At 43.6% G+C, this 18808-nt stretch overlaps 1 protein-coding gene across 2 annotated transcripts in view; it reads left to right on the top strand.

Moving 5' to 3' along the window:
• The first annotated feature begins 2270 nt into the window (after positions 1-2270).
• DHX9 (DExH-box helicase 9) overlaps positions 2271-18808 on the top strand; it is a 34582-nt gene continuing 18044 nt past the window's right edge. The window contains exons 1-12 of one of the 2 annotated variants that reach the window (XM_082226643.1): positions 2271-2415; positions 3616-3757; positions 4270-4410; positions 5134-5251; positions 5432-5544; positions 6040-6188; positions 10313-10359; positions 12422-12558; positions 13065-13154; positions 13258-13419; positions 13568-13645; positions 14266-14457. In XM_082226643.1, coding sequence (XP_082082769.1) covers positions 3647-3757; positions 4270-4410; positions 5134-5251; positions 5432-5544; positions 6040-6188; positions 10313-10359; positions 12422-12558; positions 13065-13154; positions 13258-13419; positions 13568-13645; positions 14266-14457 — 1338 coding nt within the window. In that variant the 5' untranslated portion in view covers positions 2271-2415; positions 3616-3646. Of the gene's footprint in view, positions 2416-3615; positions 3758-4269; positions 4411-5133; positions 5252-5431; positions 5545-6039; positions 6189-8778; positions 8916-10312; positions 10360-12421; positions 12559-13064; positions 13155-13257; positions 13420-13567; positions 13646-14265; positions 14458-18808 lie in introns of those variants that run through there. The other variant, XM_082226644.1, reaches the window with a different exon arrangement.

Raw genomic sequence — 18808 nt, 5'->3', positions numbered from 1 at the left:
TTGTTGCTTCTCCCACTTTCTGGACAATGAAGTTGTCTGCAAGGCCAGTGAGGAATCTGTTTGACCTTATGCTCTTGGCTGAGTTTGACGTCCAACAAATATCCGGGTAATTGAAGTCCCCCATTACTACTATCTCCCTTCCTTTTGCATGCTTGGCCATCTGTTCCAGGAAGGCATCATCTATGTCCTCCGTTTGGCTTGGGGATCTATAGTAAACTCCCACAATGAGGTCTCTGTTATTCTTCTCTCCCTTAATTTTGACCCAAATGCTCTCACTTTGGCTTTGAGGATCTAAATCTTGGATCTCTTCACAGGTATACACATCCCTGACATATAACGCCACTCCTCCTCCTTTCTTGTCTGGTCTGTTTCTCTGAAATAGATTGTATCCCCCCATTATTACATTCCAATCGTGGGACTTATCCCACCAGGTTTCAGTGATGCCTATTATGTCATATTTAGTTTGTCATATTTAGATTTACCGTATTTTTCGTCCTATAAGGCGCACCGGCCCATAGGACGCACCTCATTTTTTGGGGGGGAAATGAATTTAAAAAAAATATTTCCCCCCCCCCAGCGCTGGCTGCCGCCCCAAGCCTTGCGCTCACCTGCCCGAAGCAGGGGAAGCCCTCCGGAGGGCTTCCCCTGCTTCGGGTGAGCGTCAGCAAGCCTCGCGCGCCCGGCAGGAGTTCCCACCGGGTGCGCAAGGCTTGGGGCGTGCTTCGGGTGACAGGCTGCCGCCCCAAGCCTCGGGCACCTGGTGGGACCTCCTGCCGGGTGCGCGAGGCTTGCAGACACTCGCCCGAAGCAGGGGGAGCCCTCCGGAGGGCTCCCCGTGCTTCGGGCGACAGGCTGCCGCCCCAAGCCTCGCGCACCCGGTGGGACCTCCTGCCGGGTGCGCGAGGCTTGCAGACTCTCGCCCGAAGCAGGGGGAGCCCTCCCGAGGGCTCCCCGTGCTTCGGGCGACAGGCTGCCGCCCCAAGCCTCGCGCACCCGGTGGGACCTCCTGCCGGGCGCGCGAGGCTTGCAGGCATTCGCCCCATAAGACGCACCCTGATTTCCCCTTCATTTTTGGAGGGGAGAAAGTGCGTCTTATGGGGCGAAAAATACGGTACTTTTATTTTACTCCATGAAGGAAGGACTATCAAAGGGGGATGGTTTGATACAGGACGGCCATAATCCCTTAACTGTACCAGCACATACACAGGAGCCCTACCCAGTTGGCATGACAACCTTGATGGTCCCAGACAGAAGACCATCAAGGTCACAAAGGGAGTGGATTCAACATGGACTGGAACAAAGGACAATGATCAGATCTTCCCTCTGGGGGCAGGAAACCGCCAGCTCCCCTTTGTCCCCTGGAAATGACTCATGGGGAGGGGGAAAGGAGGAACCAGCCAGGTGACAAGATACTCAGGTTACCTCCACAACTCCTCCCTCAACCCCTCCTTTTTGTGATGTGTCAATGATGTAGTCATGATGTAGTTCTAGAGGTGTAGTTTGGGGGATTAGTAACTAATAAAAGTTGGGGTCTTCTTTTGTTCTGGGCTTCCATCTTGTTCCACCTGGTGGCAGGTGGGAGTCCTGTCGCGACAGTCTTCAAGAAAGACCAAGCCTACTGGCTGCTGTTTTGCTCTGGTATTCCTGGCTGGTGGCCTTGTTTTCTTGTCCAAGGGAGCCCTCGGATTTCTCCGTTAACAGTTGAAACAAGACCCCCTTGGGGTGTTCACTGGCGGAGGAAGAGGGATGTGGGGGAGCGCACCACCCCCGGCAGCGCGATCCCGGTGGGGTGCCTTCGCCACCCACCCACCCCAGTGCCGGAGCATGAAGCTCTGCCACTGGGGGTGTTGATGCTGTGAACCCCTCCATTGCAGGCTCAAGTTGTATGTAATAAATAAACCATATATCATAACAACACCACAGTCTCCACTGTGCCTCATTTTCCAAAAGGAACAAACCCTGAGTGAGTGCTTGAAACAGAAACAGTGAGACCACCTTCCCAAGTGCCAACTAAAAGTGAAAACGCAGCAAAGCGAATTGGCTTTCTCTAGAGTTTCGTAGAACTCTGCCCTCGGTTAGTCCTTGAACAAACAAAGGATGCACATGCAAATGAAGTGAAATGAACATGCAAATGAAATAAAAACATACTTGCGCGCCGCCCCGTCTCCCAGCAGCTCCGCGCTTTTGCTTTTGCTCTGGGCTGAAGTGCCGCTTCCATCCGCCTGGGGCGCTCGCGCTCTCCGTGGCTCGGGGCTGCCCGTCACCTCCCCTAACTGCGCAGGCGCAGGGGCGCCGCCATCTTGGCCTCTTTGTGGCGAGCGGCGGAGGACCTGGCGAAGCGGGAGCCGCTTGACGGGCAGAGGAAGCTCCTGTGCTGGCCAGGGGCTGAGGCAGAGCTACCCGGCGCAGGACAAGGTTACATTTAGCAGGATTTCATTTTTTAAAATAATCATTGGCATGTGTGGGTGTGAGGGCAGGGGCGCCGTGGAGAGAAAAACGGGCTGGGGAGGCAGGGGGAGGGAGGAGAGTGCGCAGGCGCGACGAGGCGGCGGGGAAAATGGAGTGGGAAGCCGCATGCGCAGTAGAGCTGCTTCAGTTGGTGGGCGGGAGCCAGGCGCGCGTGCGCATTTGTGCTCCCTGCTATGTTGGCGTCCGGTTTCCTGCATAGAATCGAGAAGGCAGAGTCGTGAAACGACCCCTGATTTCCGGGTTTAGTTTGGGCTGCTGAGGGGGGAAGCCGCGCAGGCGCTCTAGAAATGCAACGGCGATCGCCTCCACCTCCGAGCCGGTGCTTGGGTTCGATTCATAGAATTGCAGAGTTGGAAGCGGGACGGCGGCAATTTATTTTTATTTTATTTATGTATTCATTACATTTCTGTACCACCTTTATATTTTAATAAAGCTGGAGCGGCCTGTGTTGCAGCCTCGGGTGTTCCTGTTTCACCTGTAAGCCGCCTTGACTCCCTGTCAGGGACATAGCCGGGTTACTTACAAATAAATAAATAATAATAATAATAATAATAAATAATAATAAATACCTAACTATTGCCGTCAGCAACGTAAGGATAGAAACATAGAATTTAGAGTGGGATAACAGCTATGGAAATAAGTTGTCTTTTCTCTCGTGTAGCTGAGCTTGAAATAGTGTGGACTGTGCTGACTGGGGCTGATAAAGAAGCCACAGCCCAAAATATCTGGAGGGCACCACGTTGGGGGAGGCTGTGCTAAATGTGAGATAGCTCTGAACCTCAGGGCCCTGGGTCCCACATTGAGCAAAAATATTCCGCATTGCAGGGGGTTGGACTAGATGACCCTCTGGGTCCCTTCCAGCTCTTGTATTGTAGCATTATATCTCAGTGTGGCCAGTGCTTTCAGAGTCCTGAGTTCCCTCTTGTTTTGTGTCAGTGGCTTCTATTTGTGCCCTCCTAACAAAAGGAAAATGTCATTATAGCTAATGGGGGACATCTAGTCTCTAGTCTTGCCGCCTTGTGCTGCCTGGGGCTCCTGGGAGCTATAGTTCAAGAATACTGGAGGGCCAATTGGAGAAGGCTACTCTGGGGAAAGAAAGTTAGTCTATGTCCTAGTGCTTTAAGAATGTTTTTCAACCTCCCACAGTAGGGGCCGCACTACTCCACCCAGTTTTGCCATGGGGGACGTGAAGAATTTCCTGTATGCTTGGTGCGGCAAGCGGAAGATCACCCCAGCTTACGAAATCCGTGCTGTGGGCAACAAAAACCGACAGAAGTTCATGTGTGAGGTGAGAGCCTGTTTCTGAGGAGCTCAGAGCAGCTTTGCTTTGTCTTCATGTGCACATGCAAGGGTGCTTGGAAAAGAATATTTCCTAAAGCTGGGATGGGCAACATGTTGCATGGGCTAGTGACATCTCTTGTCTAGCACCAGGCGCTTTTGAGTGCTCTCCAGAGACTGCATTAAGCAGCCCAAGCCCACACCCTGCTTCGTCCACCGAAACTGTCCTCCATCTCCATTGCCACTTGCCAACTGCAGCTAGACATCCACACCCTGATTTAGATTGTACTTTTTATGGCAAACAGGTATTGGGAGTTGTTCATTGTAAACGTAAGTTGCTGTATGTTTTGCCATTCAATCCTCTCACTTGAAGAAGTCTCAAAAGCAGCATGCCCAGTTGTTCTCTGCACTTTTTCATTTTCCAACTTGAAGTCACTTGGAAATGGTATTTGCGATGAGCTGGTGTGGTGCTGAGGCTTCCCATGTTTTTCCTTCCTGAGCCTGTGTATCCACTCATTGCAGGTTCGGGTGACAGGCTTCAACTATACTGGCATGGGCAACTCCACCAACAAGAAAGATGCCCAGACCAACGCAGCAAGGGACTTCCTCAATTACCTGGTTCGAGTGAATGAAATCAAAAGTGAAGAAATCCCAGCTTTCGGAGTAAGTGTTTCTGTTCTGGGGGATATGTGATGTGGTATGTCATGATTTTATAATCAAGGTTAGGTTTACTGTCAAGGACCAGGATATGGTCTGAAAGCATATGAAGTGTGTCTAGGTCTGATCGAGTGACTACCTGGAAACCAAATGTAAGCTGCATTTTTTCCAAAAAATTGCTGCAAGGAAGGCCATATACTGAATTCTCAAAATACTTGTGCAAAGTTGCTAATGTTTGTGAAACTTGCATAGTTTATTACTCTGGATGATATTTGAAGATTGTATCCAGCTATGTTTTACTCAGAGTAAATCTATTGAAATGAATGAACCTAAGTTAGTAATGTCAACTGATTTCAGTGAGTCTGCTCTGGGTCTGACTAACATTGGAGGTTTTGTCTTTCCACCCACTTTCTAAGGGTTAGAATCGTTCTTAAAAGAAAAGAAAGCTGAGGCACATAGGAATGCAGAGCCCGATGTGTGGAGGACATGTAAACATACAAGCCTTTTAAATTAAAATATTTCCCATTGTTTTATCACTTGTTGTTGCCTGGGGCTCCTTTGGAAAGGATGGCAGATTAAAAAATAAATTAAAAGTAAGTCCACCCAGTTTTGCAGCTCTTTAAGTTGACTATGAAAGGAAAATACTTAGCAGAGTCTGGGTCACATTTGGGGATTGGGGACTCTGAGGAAAGCAACATTGTAATTCACAAAATACTTGTTCTTGCTTAGGCGGGAGCTGTGGGTGCTGGTGATGGAGAAGCGGCTGGAACAGAAGAAGGTGCAGATGGGTTTGCTACACCTTTGGGCGGGCCGATTCCTCCTCATCTGGCTCTCAGAACAGAAGTAGGTAAGGCACTGAACACCTGCCTCTTACATGCCTTATATGTGTTACACTCTTGGTGCTTTATAAATCAAGAGGTTGGGAAGACAGAGGTGGTGAGACTCTGGGGAATTCTATTAAAATGTACTTACAGCATGTGTTTTACAGCTATTAGGAAACACTTTGCTTTCTTCTCTTCCCTGATAGATGGTGTTCCTTCTTCTGGAGCTGGAAGCTCTGGCTATGGGGTAGCTCAGTGGGACCGCGGAGCTAATCTGAAGGATTACTATTCCAGGAAGGAGGAGCAGGAGGCTCAGGCAGTAAGGGTTGCTTCTCTCCCCCCCCCCCCTTTAAGATAAGTTCAGTCCACATTATAGTTCCAGGTCGGTTGATACATAGAAGATACTTCCATATGCTTGTTTGGTGGGGTGGAATTTATGTGAGATTATTCTGCAGGTAAAGCTCAAATATTTGATATTTTTATCGTCTTGGTTAGCATATGAAGTAACTTTTGTTACTGTTACGCTTCCTTTAATCTACGGCTATATTTGGGGGATAGTGGAATAATTCTGGGCATATTACAAAATAGATTCTCAGGGGTTGCCTATCAGAACATGTGGAGTCTCCAATACACAGATCTAATGGTTTAGTCATAGTATTAAAGTTGTTTAATTTACTGTGGAAATGCTTATCTTAGCTTGCAGACAAGATGATCCAGAAATCTTAAAGCCTGTTTCTTCTAATACTGACATGTAACAAAGTTAAGAGTGGCCCTTGTAAACTTTAATTACAAGACATTTGTTTCTTACCATCAGACTTTGGAGTCAGAAGAAGTAGACTTAAATGCTAGTCTTCATGGGAATTGGACCTTAGAAAATGCCAAGGCACGCCTGAACCAGTTTTTCCAAAAAGAGAAGATTCAAGGAGAATATAAATACACCCAAGTGGGGCCTGATCACAACAGGTTTGCTAGGTTTTCTCCTTTGTGTTGCTGATAATGTTGAAATGCTTCTTGGCTGCTCTGCACTTTCAAATAGGGAATTTAGTTAACTTAATGGATACGCTGAGTAAACAAAGGTACAATCAACTATTTGTCAGTCTCTCTAATCTAGCCATTGCCAGGAGTGGAGCATAGCCTCCATAGAGCTGCATTCCCTCTGCTGAGAACATACAGTTTTGTGTTTTGGCAACTGCCCGCCCCATTTCTCTCCTCCCTTTCAAGGAACTGTTACCATTATTTGACTTCAGCTTTCCAGATAACAGCCAGTCTTCTGGCTACAGTGCTGCTTTTGAAGCTGAGCTTGGAAGAGGTCTGTATTTTAGTGTCCTATATTTGCACTTAAAGAACAGAAACAGGCCTGGTGACACACTTCCAGGGCAAGGAGGCAATTCCCCTGTGATCCCTTCTGGCTGGCAAAACAACAGCAGGAAATCTGGAGGGAGGACTTCTTGCATCACTTCAACAGCTGTCTCTGAAAATTCCAGAAGCCAGGAGCAGCTGATACCATCTGCTTGGTGAAGCCTATGAGACACCAGGAGTATCCTCTTTAAGGAAGGAATTGGAAGATAAAACTGTAGAGTGAAAGATTTTTTTTTTAAGGCCGTCCAATTTTAGCTGTGTAAACTGCTTTGAGAATATTCCTTTTATGTCAAGGGTGGGAAAGGGCACATGCTGCAGTTATAGCTAGTGCTCACGGCAACGATACTTGCGGGTTTCTGGTGTCTCTTTCGAAAACACCACCAGGTGTGCAAGAAAAGGCAGTGCAATAGGGGAGACCCAGGAGGTCAAGGGCCTCTCTTGTTCTGGCTCCAATGATCCATAGTTGGTTGGGCTGAATATGTTCCATCTGAACTGGGCCATTGTGTAATCAGAATCAGATTTAATTTCTGGCTTTAAGTGTACTTTGTGACATTACTTTTTTCTTCCAGCTTCCAGTGGAGATAATTGCTTTGAGTACGCAAAACATTGTCAGGGTTGCCATCTTTTTACTGGCCCTACTCCTGGGTATTAAATCAGCAGCCTGGCGTGCAGTAATCACTTTGGTAAAGCTTCACTATCCCAGGAAAAGCTTTGCTTGCTTAATTTCTGCATGACAGACTAGAATACAAAAGAGTGGTACTGGTAAAAAGGTGGCAGCCCTAATTTTGAATGCTTTGGAAGGTGTTAATTACAGAATATTTTTCCACCTAACCGTTGTGGAAGTTGTACTTCTCTGGAATGTGACTTCCAGTCCGTTTGCTTGTTGAAGATGGGAGCAGTGAGTGACAGTACGTTTCTCAGCCTGCTTGCTGTTTTCCAGAGAGCATTCCAGGGTGTAGAACTTGTTACTCCCAGGAAGGCTCGGATAGATCACTTGTGTCTGCAGGGAAGCAAAAAGATGTTTTCGAAAACATGCTGTGATATATCCAATGGTTTAGATTTATCTAAAACTTAAAATTGCTCAGTAGTGAGAAGGTGGGGGGATGCACAGTTTGTGTGGCCTGTGCAGTGTTTCCCAAACGGGTCTCCAGCTGTTTTGGGGCTACAACTCCTATAATCCCTAGCTAGCAAGACCAGCGGTCAGGGATGGTGGGAATTGTAGTCTAACAACAGCTGGAGACCCAAGTTTGGGAAACACCGTTCCAGTGAATGACTGTAGTTACGCAAACAAAAATTCTGAGAAAGCATGGTTTGGTTGTATTGGCAAGTGTGGATGTTTCCTTTTTAGTGTTACAAAAATTTCTGCTTCCAGTTCTAGAATAACTAGAAGTCACCATTATATCAAATTCTGTTGTCCCATCTTTTAAAGTGCCAGCTGCCTGGTTCCATCCTGATTTGAGTAAAGCCCATCCCTTTGCGCAGACCCAACTTGTCCCAAATCGAAAAGCCCTCCTCCCAACACCAGTTTTGTTTTAAACTCATCTAACATGGAACTCTGATTGACTTGAAACTGGAAGCAGATTCCCAAACCAACCTATTTTAAAGTTTTAAGAAAAAAAGCTTAGGTACTGGAAACAGTTCATACAATTTTTTGCTCTTCTAAAGAAGCTGTGCACATATTTCTATCCCATTTTTATAAATATAAATATGCTTCCTTTGGGTAGTCTCATAAAAAAGCTAATTGCAACTTTGAAACTGGCCATTTGGGCTAATACTGTGTCTGTTCATTATGTAACTGATTCATTTTGTGAAAATTAAGAAGTGGATAGTTTCCCATGGACAAATACAGCAGGGAATTTTTTTAAAAATTCCACATCATAGATGAGAGTTGGTACCATGTCTTCCTGGCATTTCATTTGTGATTGGATGTTTCTTTCCAGAAATTAGTTTGGGAGTATATAATTCTAAACACAAGCATGCTTTCCTTGCGCACAAAGAGGGTGCTCTGTCAGATGGCAGGATGGGAAGATGACTCCATAGCGGCATTGCAGTTAAGCTCCAGGCTGAAAGGGGTGGCCAACTGCAACACCAGAGATTTTTGCTCATTCACACATGTGCTGCTGCTTAGGCTGTACTAAGCAATCACATGGGGATCTATTGTAAATTGATTTCTGGTGTTGCTGTTCCCCCCCAGGTGGAGGAGAATGAATTGAGTGCTGGATATAAGCCTGGCTGAGAAACATACTGGCATCGGTGTCATTAATGAAAGGGTGGCTGTTGTGTCCCTGAGAGCCAGTGGCCTTTTGACTCATGAAGCCGCTGTGCCTGAAGGTCAGTTCACTGGTGGTTTAGGAAGAGGCCTCTGAGCGTAATATAACTTCTCTTGTTTGCAGTGAGACATCAAAACCTGGAACTAGTTGCAGGTGCAATGTGATCTTCTTGCAACACAGCAGAAATGCTGGGGGCAATTCCACCTTTTAAAGTATAAGGAGACCTCAACAAATTTTAAAACCCAGTTTGAGTTAATTACCATTCCCAAGCAATTTATTTAAAACCCGACAGTTCTTACACATGTTTACTCAAAAATGCATCCCGCTCAGTTAAATGAGTAACTTTCTGAGGACTGTCACCCAAACTTCATTGGTAATAGGTGTATGCGTTGTAACATAAACATATTTAGGACTATAGCCTTGTCCACTCGTACCTTAAATGACCAAGATATTTGTGGAAACTAAACCAACTGATCACATTCCAAAGCAGGTAAAAATAAGAGCCACGTGAAGCTGTGTATTTATCTTGCTACCTTAGATGGGGAGTTCCAACCTCAGCCATATTTTTCCTAGATAGCTTGTTGAGTGATGTGCTTACCTTTACTGTTGCCTATTTTGCCAGATTAGTCATATTTTGGCTCCTTTTTGGGCAAAAGCCTGCAGTTGCAGATGTGAGGCTGAGATAGACAAAATCCTAAATGGAGTTTTAAAAATCTGGTTCTTTTGGGGTTTTGTACAGTGTGCTTCTATTCTGCTATTAAATCCTGTACAGTGGTGCCTCGCAAGACGAAAATAGTCCGTTCCGCGAGTCTCTTCGTCTAGCGGTTTTTTCGTCTTGCGAAGCAACCCTATTAACGGATTAGCGCTATTAGCGGTTTAGCGGCTATTAAAGGCTTAGCGGATTAGCGGCTAAAAGGCTATTAGCGGCTTAGAAAAAGGGGGGAAAGCGAAAAAAATCGCAAGACTCACAAGACGTTTTCGTCTTGCGAAGCAAGCCCATAGGGAAATTCGTCTTGCGAAGCGCATTGAAAAACGGAAAACCCTTTCGTCTAGCGGGTTTTCGTCTTGCGAGGCATTTGTCTTGCGGGGCATCACTGTAATTTTTTTAGTCTAATTAATTTTTTCTTCTCAATGGGTTCATATTAATTTGGAAGCTTATTATTTGCCCATTCTTTTTTAACCAGCAAGACATACAGATTATAAATTATTCTCTTAAGAACACCTTAACCTTTAAAACATTGTAAAAATATGTGCTTGGAAAGAGCTGCTCATTTTACAGTTACTTTACAGCGAAGTCATTAATTTTTTTAAAAGTGCTAATCATGTGGAGTTAACAGTGAAAGTTTGAATTTTATTGGGCTTTGCTTAATGGAAAAGGCCTGGCTATGTTGGAGGTGCCTAGTTTGATCTCCCTAAAAAACTAAAGCCCTAATACTCTGCTTTCTGTATGTGTTGCAGGAGCTTTATTGCAGAAATGACCATTTATATCAAAAAGCCGGCTAGAAGTAAGTGTCTTATTGGGAGTGAATTTAGTGTTGTATTTTGTGCAATCCCTATTGGAAGTTTTTTTAATATACTGTTGGTTTTGGTGGTGTTAGTGAGTCTCAACTCTTTCAGGCACTTGCAGTTGAAATCAGTATGTGAAGTACAGTTCCTTTCCTAGTGGGGTGGGAGAGCTGAAAATAATGCCAATATATTTCACATCTGGCAACCAGTGCACCCCTTTGGTGTCAGATAGTACATGGGTAAAGATAAAGGGACCCCTGACCATTAGGTCCAGTCGTGACTGACTCTGGGGTTGCGGCGCTCATCTCGCTTTATTGGCTGAGGGAGCCTGCGTACAGCTTTTGGGTCATGTGGCCAGCAGGACTAAGCCGCTTCTGGCGAACCAGAGCAGCGCACGGAAACTTCATTTACCTTCCCGCCGGAGCGGTACCTATTTATCTACTTGCACTTTGATGTGCTTTCGAACTGCTAGGATGGCAGGTGCTGGGACCGAGCAATGGGAGCTCACCCCGTCACGGGCATTCGAACCGCCGACCTAGGCTCTGTGGTTTAACCCACAGCGCCACCCGCGTCCCACAGTACATGAGTAGATGAGTCTAAAAAGCCCAGGACACGGCCCTTTAGCAGCTATGATGGCTCATTTACCAGAAGTAATGTATTTAGCATTAGCTCTGGAAGTGTATACTCAATTCTGACCAAACTAAGCCTCCTGGTGTATATTTTTCTCTAGGAGACATGTTGTAGCCTATAGCCCAAACTACTCTGGGTCCCCTTGATTCCATGCCCACACGTGCCAGCCCTCTTATTGCATGTTAGCCAACAAGGCACACAACTAGAGAACCAAGACCCTGCGGGATAGGTGGGTGAATGGGAAAAAGAAATGTCAAGAGCCTCTGATTTTGCTGTTGTAGTAGTAGTACTAGTAGTACTAGCAGTACTACTACTACTACTAGTAGTAGTAGTAGTAGAATCATAGAATCATAGAGTTGGAAGAGACCACAAGGGCCATCGAGTCCAACCCCCTGCCAAGCAGGAAACACCATCAGAGCACTCCTGACATATGGTTGTCAAGCCTCTGCTTAAAGACCTCCAAAGTAGGAGACTCCACCACACTCCTTGGCAGCAAATTCCACTGTCGAACAGCTCTTACTGTCAGGAAGTTCTTCCTAATGTTTAGGTGGAATCTTCTTTCTTGTAGTTTGGATCCATTGCTCCGTGTCCGCTTCTCCGGAGCAGCAGAAAACAACCTTTCTCCCTCCTCTATGTGACATCCTTTTATATATTTGAACATGGCTATCATATCACCCCTTAACCTCCTCTTCTCCAAGCTAAACATGCCCAGCTCCCTTAGCCGTTCCTCATAAGGCATCGTTTCCAGGCCTTTGACCATTTTGGTTGCCCTCCTCTGGACTAGTAGTAGTAATTTATTATTTGTACCCTGCCCATTTGACTGGGTTGCCCCAGCCACTCTGGGCAACTTCCAACATATATAAAAACATAATAAAACATTAAACCTTAAAAAGTTTCTTATACTTCTATAGGTTATATAGTTACTCATTTCCTTTACAGCTGATGGGAAGGCATTCCACATGGTGGGCGCCACTACTGAGACGGCCCACTCCCCTCTATTAGAGGTGGTTGCTTGCAGCTGACCAACCTCACATGTATAAATAAATCTGAGATTGAACAGATGATAACCCTTGAACAGGTTATTGATTTTATAAACAAGCCCGAACACAAACTTGGCTGAGATAACCTCAGTAACTGCTTTCCAACGTGGGCAAAATATTCGTGCGTTGCAGTGGGTTGGATCAGCTGAGCCTTGGTGTCCCTTCCAATGTCCTGTGATTCTTTGTGTTCCCTGATGGTAATTAAGTACCAAAGCAATTTGATTACTTGCACTGATAAAATTTCACGGCTCCCACTTGTGATCTTTGAGAAGTTTCATTGTTGTTGTTTAGTGACTTCTGGCTGGGAGATGGCGCTGTGAAGCACATCTCTATTTTCTCTTTGGACTAATAAAATTTCAAACTATGGCAATATTGGACTGCTCTATTTCAGGAATCTATGCTCGTGAGCATGGCTCAAACAAAAAGCTGGCTGCACAGTCCTGTGCTCTGTCTTTGGTTAGGCAGCTCTATCACTTGAACATCATTGAGCCTTACTCTGGACAGACCAAGAAGAAGGAAGGCGAATCAGTGAGTCCTGTTTCAAATGTCCTATGCTGTTATGTGTGCTTGTGTTTGTGCGCGTGCACAAATGCATTCCTCAGACTTGCAAAAGATTTCATTCTGTTGAATAGTCACCAGGCTAGAGTGTCTTTTTGTAGCACTGTGGAGCCTTTCTGTATCGGCTGGCTTTCTTGATTTGATAATGGCTGGTTTTGGATACTTGCTCTGTTTTAAATCCCCCCCCCCCTTTTTGATGAGGCAGAAGACTAAAACATCCATGGGATGAGCCCTCCCAAAGTTAAGCACTTTTAAGTATAGTTGCTATGTTTTGGTTTTTAGATACGACACATATATGTACTTTTAAAAATAAAGAAGTTTTCGTGGTTTAATGTGATCTATTTCCTGTTTGTGTTCTGAGCCAAGAATATTATGACTTCCTTTTCTGTAAGCAAGTGTACTGTGCAAGTACATCTTTCAAGGGAGTGGTTTCTTTATTGGATCTGAGAACATCTTTACGCATGCCAATTTCATAGGTGGAGCCTTACGAAGTCAACATCTCTTCAGATTTAGAATATCACTTGCAAGGCATCGTTGAGGAGATGTGTCTTGAAACGGTTCCACCGGTGAGTGTGTGGTCCAGAACAGCTTTCTTTTCACTTTCTCAGTCAGATGGGATTCTGCCTATTTTCACTAAGCACTGTGTTATTTTTCTAACTAACTTGGCAGCCCGAAGATCCCAACTTCCCTGCTATTCTCAACATTGGAAAGTTGGCCCACTTTGAACCATCCCAGAAACAGAATCAGACAGGGGTTGTGCCCTGGTCCCCCCCTCAGTCAAACTGGAATCCGTGGACTAGCTGCAATATTGATGAGGGTCCTCTGGCATACGTAAGCCTACAATTCATATATTTTATTGTGATTGCTGGCATGACTCATTTTTACTTTTTACAGAAATTTGTTTGCTGTTTACATAGTTGGCTTTGTTGTACCTATTTTAAAGCAGTATGTATCTTCAAATCTTGTGATCTTTTCTCAGGCTACACCAGAACAGATAAGCATTGACCTAAAAAGCAACCTCATGTATCAGCTGGAAAATGATCAGGAACTGCAAAAAGTAAGTCAGGTGACATTTAGTGTTCTTGAGCCTTGTGATAGGTTTTCACAGGTTAGAGAAAATTGCAAGGATATATTTTTGGGAGTGCTTGCTTTACATTACCACAGATATTAGCCAAAATGTCTTATAGACTTGGGTTAGTTTGGGGTATAAAGCCAAACTCTACATACATGGAGCACAACTCCCAAGATACATGCTATCTTACTTCCACATACCTTGTCCCTGTCTGTCATTTCCCAGTGGCTCTTCTCCATCTGCTAGGGGGCAGGTTCTTTGGAGTAAGATTTGGCCAGGTATTGTGCCTGATCACTTCTACTTCCTCCTTTGTCCTAGTCTGCCAGAGAAGGTTGTAGGTCTTTGAACTGGCAAAAGCATATTCACCAGTATGATGCGCATATGTATACACACACACACACACACTTGAAAAGATCTTTGTGTTGTATATAACCAAAGAAACCAAAGGGGAAGAAACCAAAGGGTATACTTAGATCTCCAAACTTTCAAAGTGTGCAGAAGTTGGGGTGAGGAAGACAGTGGTTTATTTGCTAATACATAGCCAGGAAACTGCCAATTGCCAGGTTATTTGCTGAATATTAATCACAAACTGCTCTCTGTCCCAGATTCTTCAAGAGAGGGAAACCCTGCCTGTGAAAAAGTTTGAGCGAGAGATTCTGGATGCCATCCACCAAAATTCTGTTGTCATCATCCGTGGGGCAACAGGCTGTGGCAAAACCACACAAGTTCCACAGTACATCCTGGATGAATTTATTCACAGTGGAAGAGCTGCTGAGTGTAATGTGGTTGTGACTCAGGTGAAGAGCCTGTTCAGAGCAGTCCTTAAGATTGGTGAAGTATTTGGGAATAATACCCGTCAGAATTAGTTGCCATGAAATTTAGTAAACCAAGCCGTAATATATCCTTAGTGCTCCCATTTGTCATCTTACGGATGCAATGCATACTTCTCAACCATCCCTGTGAGATTAATTTGCTAATTGTCCATCACTGTGCTGTAGTTAACTTGAAAATGACTGAGTAATGTATCTTTTTTTTAAAAAAAATTATTTATAAAATTTTTCAAATATAACAATAAAGGAAAAACATTCCATCCAAAATTTACATCCAGTTCTAATCTTTGCACTTTCAGACTTCCCTCAGTCTATCTGGAAATTTTCCGTATTATCACAATTATTCACATTTCTTCCATCTATATTGTTTGGTTTATTTAAACCATATTAATCTTAACAATTATTATAAAACAAATATTTCTTTCCATTATTATCACAGAGCTTCTTGAAAACCTACAAACGTTAATTGTTCTTCGCATATATTTTCAATATACTCTGTAAATTTATTCCAGTCCTCAGTAAATCTTTGGTCTCACCGGTTCCGAATTCTCCCCGTTAGTTTATCTAATTCTGCGTACTCCATCAACTTCATTCTCCATTCTTCTTTCGTCGGGATTTCTTCCTGTTTCCATTTTTGTGCCACCAGAATTCTTGCCGCTGTTACTGCATATAAAAACAACTTCTCATCCTTCTTTTTTATATCATTCCTTAGTATTCCTAACAGAAAGGCTTCTGGTTTCTTAACAAAAGCATATTTCAACATTTTTTTCAACTCATTGTAAATCATTTCCCAGAAACCTTTCATTTTTTTACATTCCCACCACATAGGATAAAATGTTTCTTCTTTCTCCTGACATTTCCAACATTTATTACTAACTTAATACATCTTGACAAGTTTTACTGGTGTTACATACCATCTATATAACATTTTCATAACATTTTCTTTTATTGTAGTACATGCAGTAAATTTCATTCCTTCTTTCCACAGTCTTATCCAGTCATCAAATTGAATATTATAACCAAAATCTTTGGCCCATTGAATCATTGCAACTTTAACCTCTTCATCCTTAGTATGCCACTCAAGTAATAATTTATACATTTTAGATAGAATTTTAATATCATTATTCAAAATTTCTTTTTGAAATCTAGATTTTTCTTCTTGAAAGCCTCTTTCCAGCATCTCTTTTTTAAACATCGCATTCAATTGGAAGTAATGTAACCAATCATACACATATTCTTTAACTTCTTCGTATGGTTTCAATTTCCATTTATTTCCTTCTTTTATAATTAAATTCTCATATGTAATCCAACTCCCGGTCATATTGATCTTCTTAACACTCATTACCTCCAATGGCGACAGCCAGAATGGAGTTTTAAACTCTAATATATTTTTGTACCTATTCCACACTTCAATCAGCGGAACTCGGAATATGTGATTTTCAAAACCTTTATGCACTCTTTTTTTCTCATACCATGAATATGCATGCCAACCAAATCTATTATCATAACCTTCTAAGTCCAAAAATTCTGAATTTTCTAACTTTATCCATTTTTTCACCCAGCAAAGACATGCAGCCTCAAAATATAACTTTAAGTCTGGCAGGGCAAAGCCTCCTCTATCTTTTGCATCTGTTAAAATCTTAAATTTTATTCTGGGTTTCTTGCCCTGCCAGATATATCTTGATAATACTCTTTTTTGCAGGTTTTGGTGTCTTCGGGTGTCTTCCCGTGTAAGAGTCGGGGTGTCTGGGCGACGTTTCGACGAGGTCTCACTCGTCATCTTCAGGCTGGTGCTTTCGGCTTCTTGTTACTGGAACAGAGCAGAATCTGGTGTTTGAGTTCCTATAAATACTGTTGAGGGGTGTGGTGTATAGCCTCCAACGTTCTGGGCAGAGAGGAAGTTCCTAGATTAGTGTGCCTTTTCTTCTTTTGTTCCTTAATTACTTGAGGGATATCTTGAGTGATTTCATGAGTGATATTCTGAATACCACTGGGTGGGTCATTAAGTGTAGATTAAGTGTAGTAATTAAGGAACAAAAGAAGAAAAGGCACACTAATCTAGGAACTTCCTCTCTGCCCAGAACGTTGGAGGCTATACACCACACCCCTCAACAGTATTTATAGGAACTCAAACACCAGATTCTGCTCTGTTCCAGTAACAAGAAGCCGAAAGCACCAGCCTGAAGATGACGAGTGAGACCTCGTCGAAACGTCGCCCAGACACCCCGACTCTTACACGGGAAGACACCCGAAGACACCAAAACCTGCATTCCTGTACCCGTGAAAATCTACGAAAGCAAATACTCTTTTTTTTATATATAAAATTTTTATTGGTTTTACAAAAAAATTTTAAAACAATACAAACATATAAAAAGACATAAAGGTAAAGGTAAAGGTACCCCTGCCCGAACGGGCCAGTCTTGACAGACTCTGGGGTTTGTGCGCCCATCTCACATTTATTGGCCGGGGGCCAGCGCTGTCCGGGGACACTTCCGGGTCACGTGGCCAGCGTGACAACGCTGCTCTGGCGAGCCAGAGCCGCACACGGAACACCGTTTACCTTCCCGCTGGTAAGCGGTACCTATTTATCTACTTGCCCCCGGGGGTGCTTTCGAACTGCTAGGTGGGCAGGCGCTGGGACCGAGCAGCGGGAGCGCACCCCGCCGCGGGGATTCGAACCGCCGACCTTTCGATCGGCAAGCCCTAGGCGTTGAGGCTTTAGCCCACAGCGCCACCCGCGTCCCATAAAAAGACATACACACACGTATAGTTTCATAACCTTTTTTTTCATAAACCTTGTTTCTCAGACTCCCCCATACCTCCCCTTTCTGCATCCCAATGTCCAAAGTTTTTTAGCAACTTCTAAATATTTCTGTCAAGCCTCTGTCTTCTTAATCTTTCCTTCAGTCTAGTCTTATATTGCTGTAACCCTTTCTTTCTCAAAACCTCGACATTTTAACATTCATCAAGTTTATAATAGTCCTTAAGATAGATTTTAAATTTCTTCCATTCTTCTTCCGCCGTCTCCTTTCCCTGATCACGGATTCTGCCAGTCATCTCAGCCAATGTCATATAGTCCATCACTTTCATCTGCCATTCTTCCAAGGTGGGTAGCTCTTGTGTCTTCCAATACTTTGCGATAAGTATTCTTGCTGCTGTTGTAGCATACATAAAGAAAGTTCTATCTTTCTTTGACACCAATTGGCCGACAATGCCCAAGAGAAAGGCCTCTGGTTTCTTAGGGAAAGTACATTTAAGTACCTTTTTCATTTCATTATATATCATTTCCCAGAAAGCCTTAATCTTCGGGCATGTCCACCAAAGGTGGTAGAAAGTACCTTCAGTTTCTTTACATTTCCAACACTTATTATCAGGCAAATGGTAAATTTTTGCAAGCTTGACTGGGGTCATGTACCACCTGTAAATCATTTTCATAATATTTTCCTTTAAGGCATTACATGCCGTGAATTTAATACCAGTGTTCCACAACCATTCCCAGTCAGCAAACATAATGTTATGGCCAATGTCCTGTGCCCACTTAATCATAGCTGATTCAACTGTTTCATCTTGTGTATTCCATTTCAGCAGCAGATTATACATTCTTGACAAATTCTTAGTATTGGGTTCTAACAGTTCAGTCTCTAATTTTGATTTTTCCACCTGGAAGCCAATTTTCCTGTCTTGTTTGTAAGCCTCCATTATTTGATAATAATGGAGCCAATCTCGTACTTTAGGTTTCAATTTCTCATGGCTCTGTAATTTCAATTTATCTCCATCTTGTTCCAAAATTTCCCAATACTTTGGCCATCCGGCCTCCATATTGAGTTTCTTCAATGCCTTAGCCTCCAAGGGTGACAACCATCTAGGGGTTTTGTTTTCCAACAAATCTTTATATCTTATCCAAACATTATATAACGCTTTTCTAACAATATGATTTTTAAAAGCCCTTTGCACCTTGATTTTGTCATACCATAAATATGCATGCCAACCAAATTCATTGTTAAAACCTTCCAAATCCAAAATGTCTGTGTTCTCGAGGAGCATCCACTCTTTCAGCCAGCAAAATGCTGCTGCTTCATAATACAGTTTTAAGTCCGGCAGGGCAAATCCCCCTCTTTCTTTTGCATCTGTGAGTACTTTAAATTTTATTCTGGGCTTTTTGCCCTGCCAGACAAATTTCGCAATATCTTTCTGCCACCTCTTGAAACAGTCCATCTTGTCAAGAATCTGCAAAGTTTGAAACAAAAATAGCATTCTAGGCAATACATTCATCTTAATAACTGCAATTCGGCCTAACATTGACAGTTTCAAATTTGAC

The sequence above is a fragment of the Podarcis vaucheri genome (genome assembly GCF_965113315.1).
Source record: "Podarcis vaucheri genome assembly, chromosome: 6".
Lineage (NCBI taxonomy): Eukaryota > Metazoa > Chordata > Lepidosauria > Squamata > Lacertidae > Podarcis > Podarcis vaucheri.
Note: the sequence above shows the minus strand (reverse complement) of the source record. Positions and strands in the feature narration are given on the sequence as shown.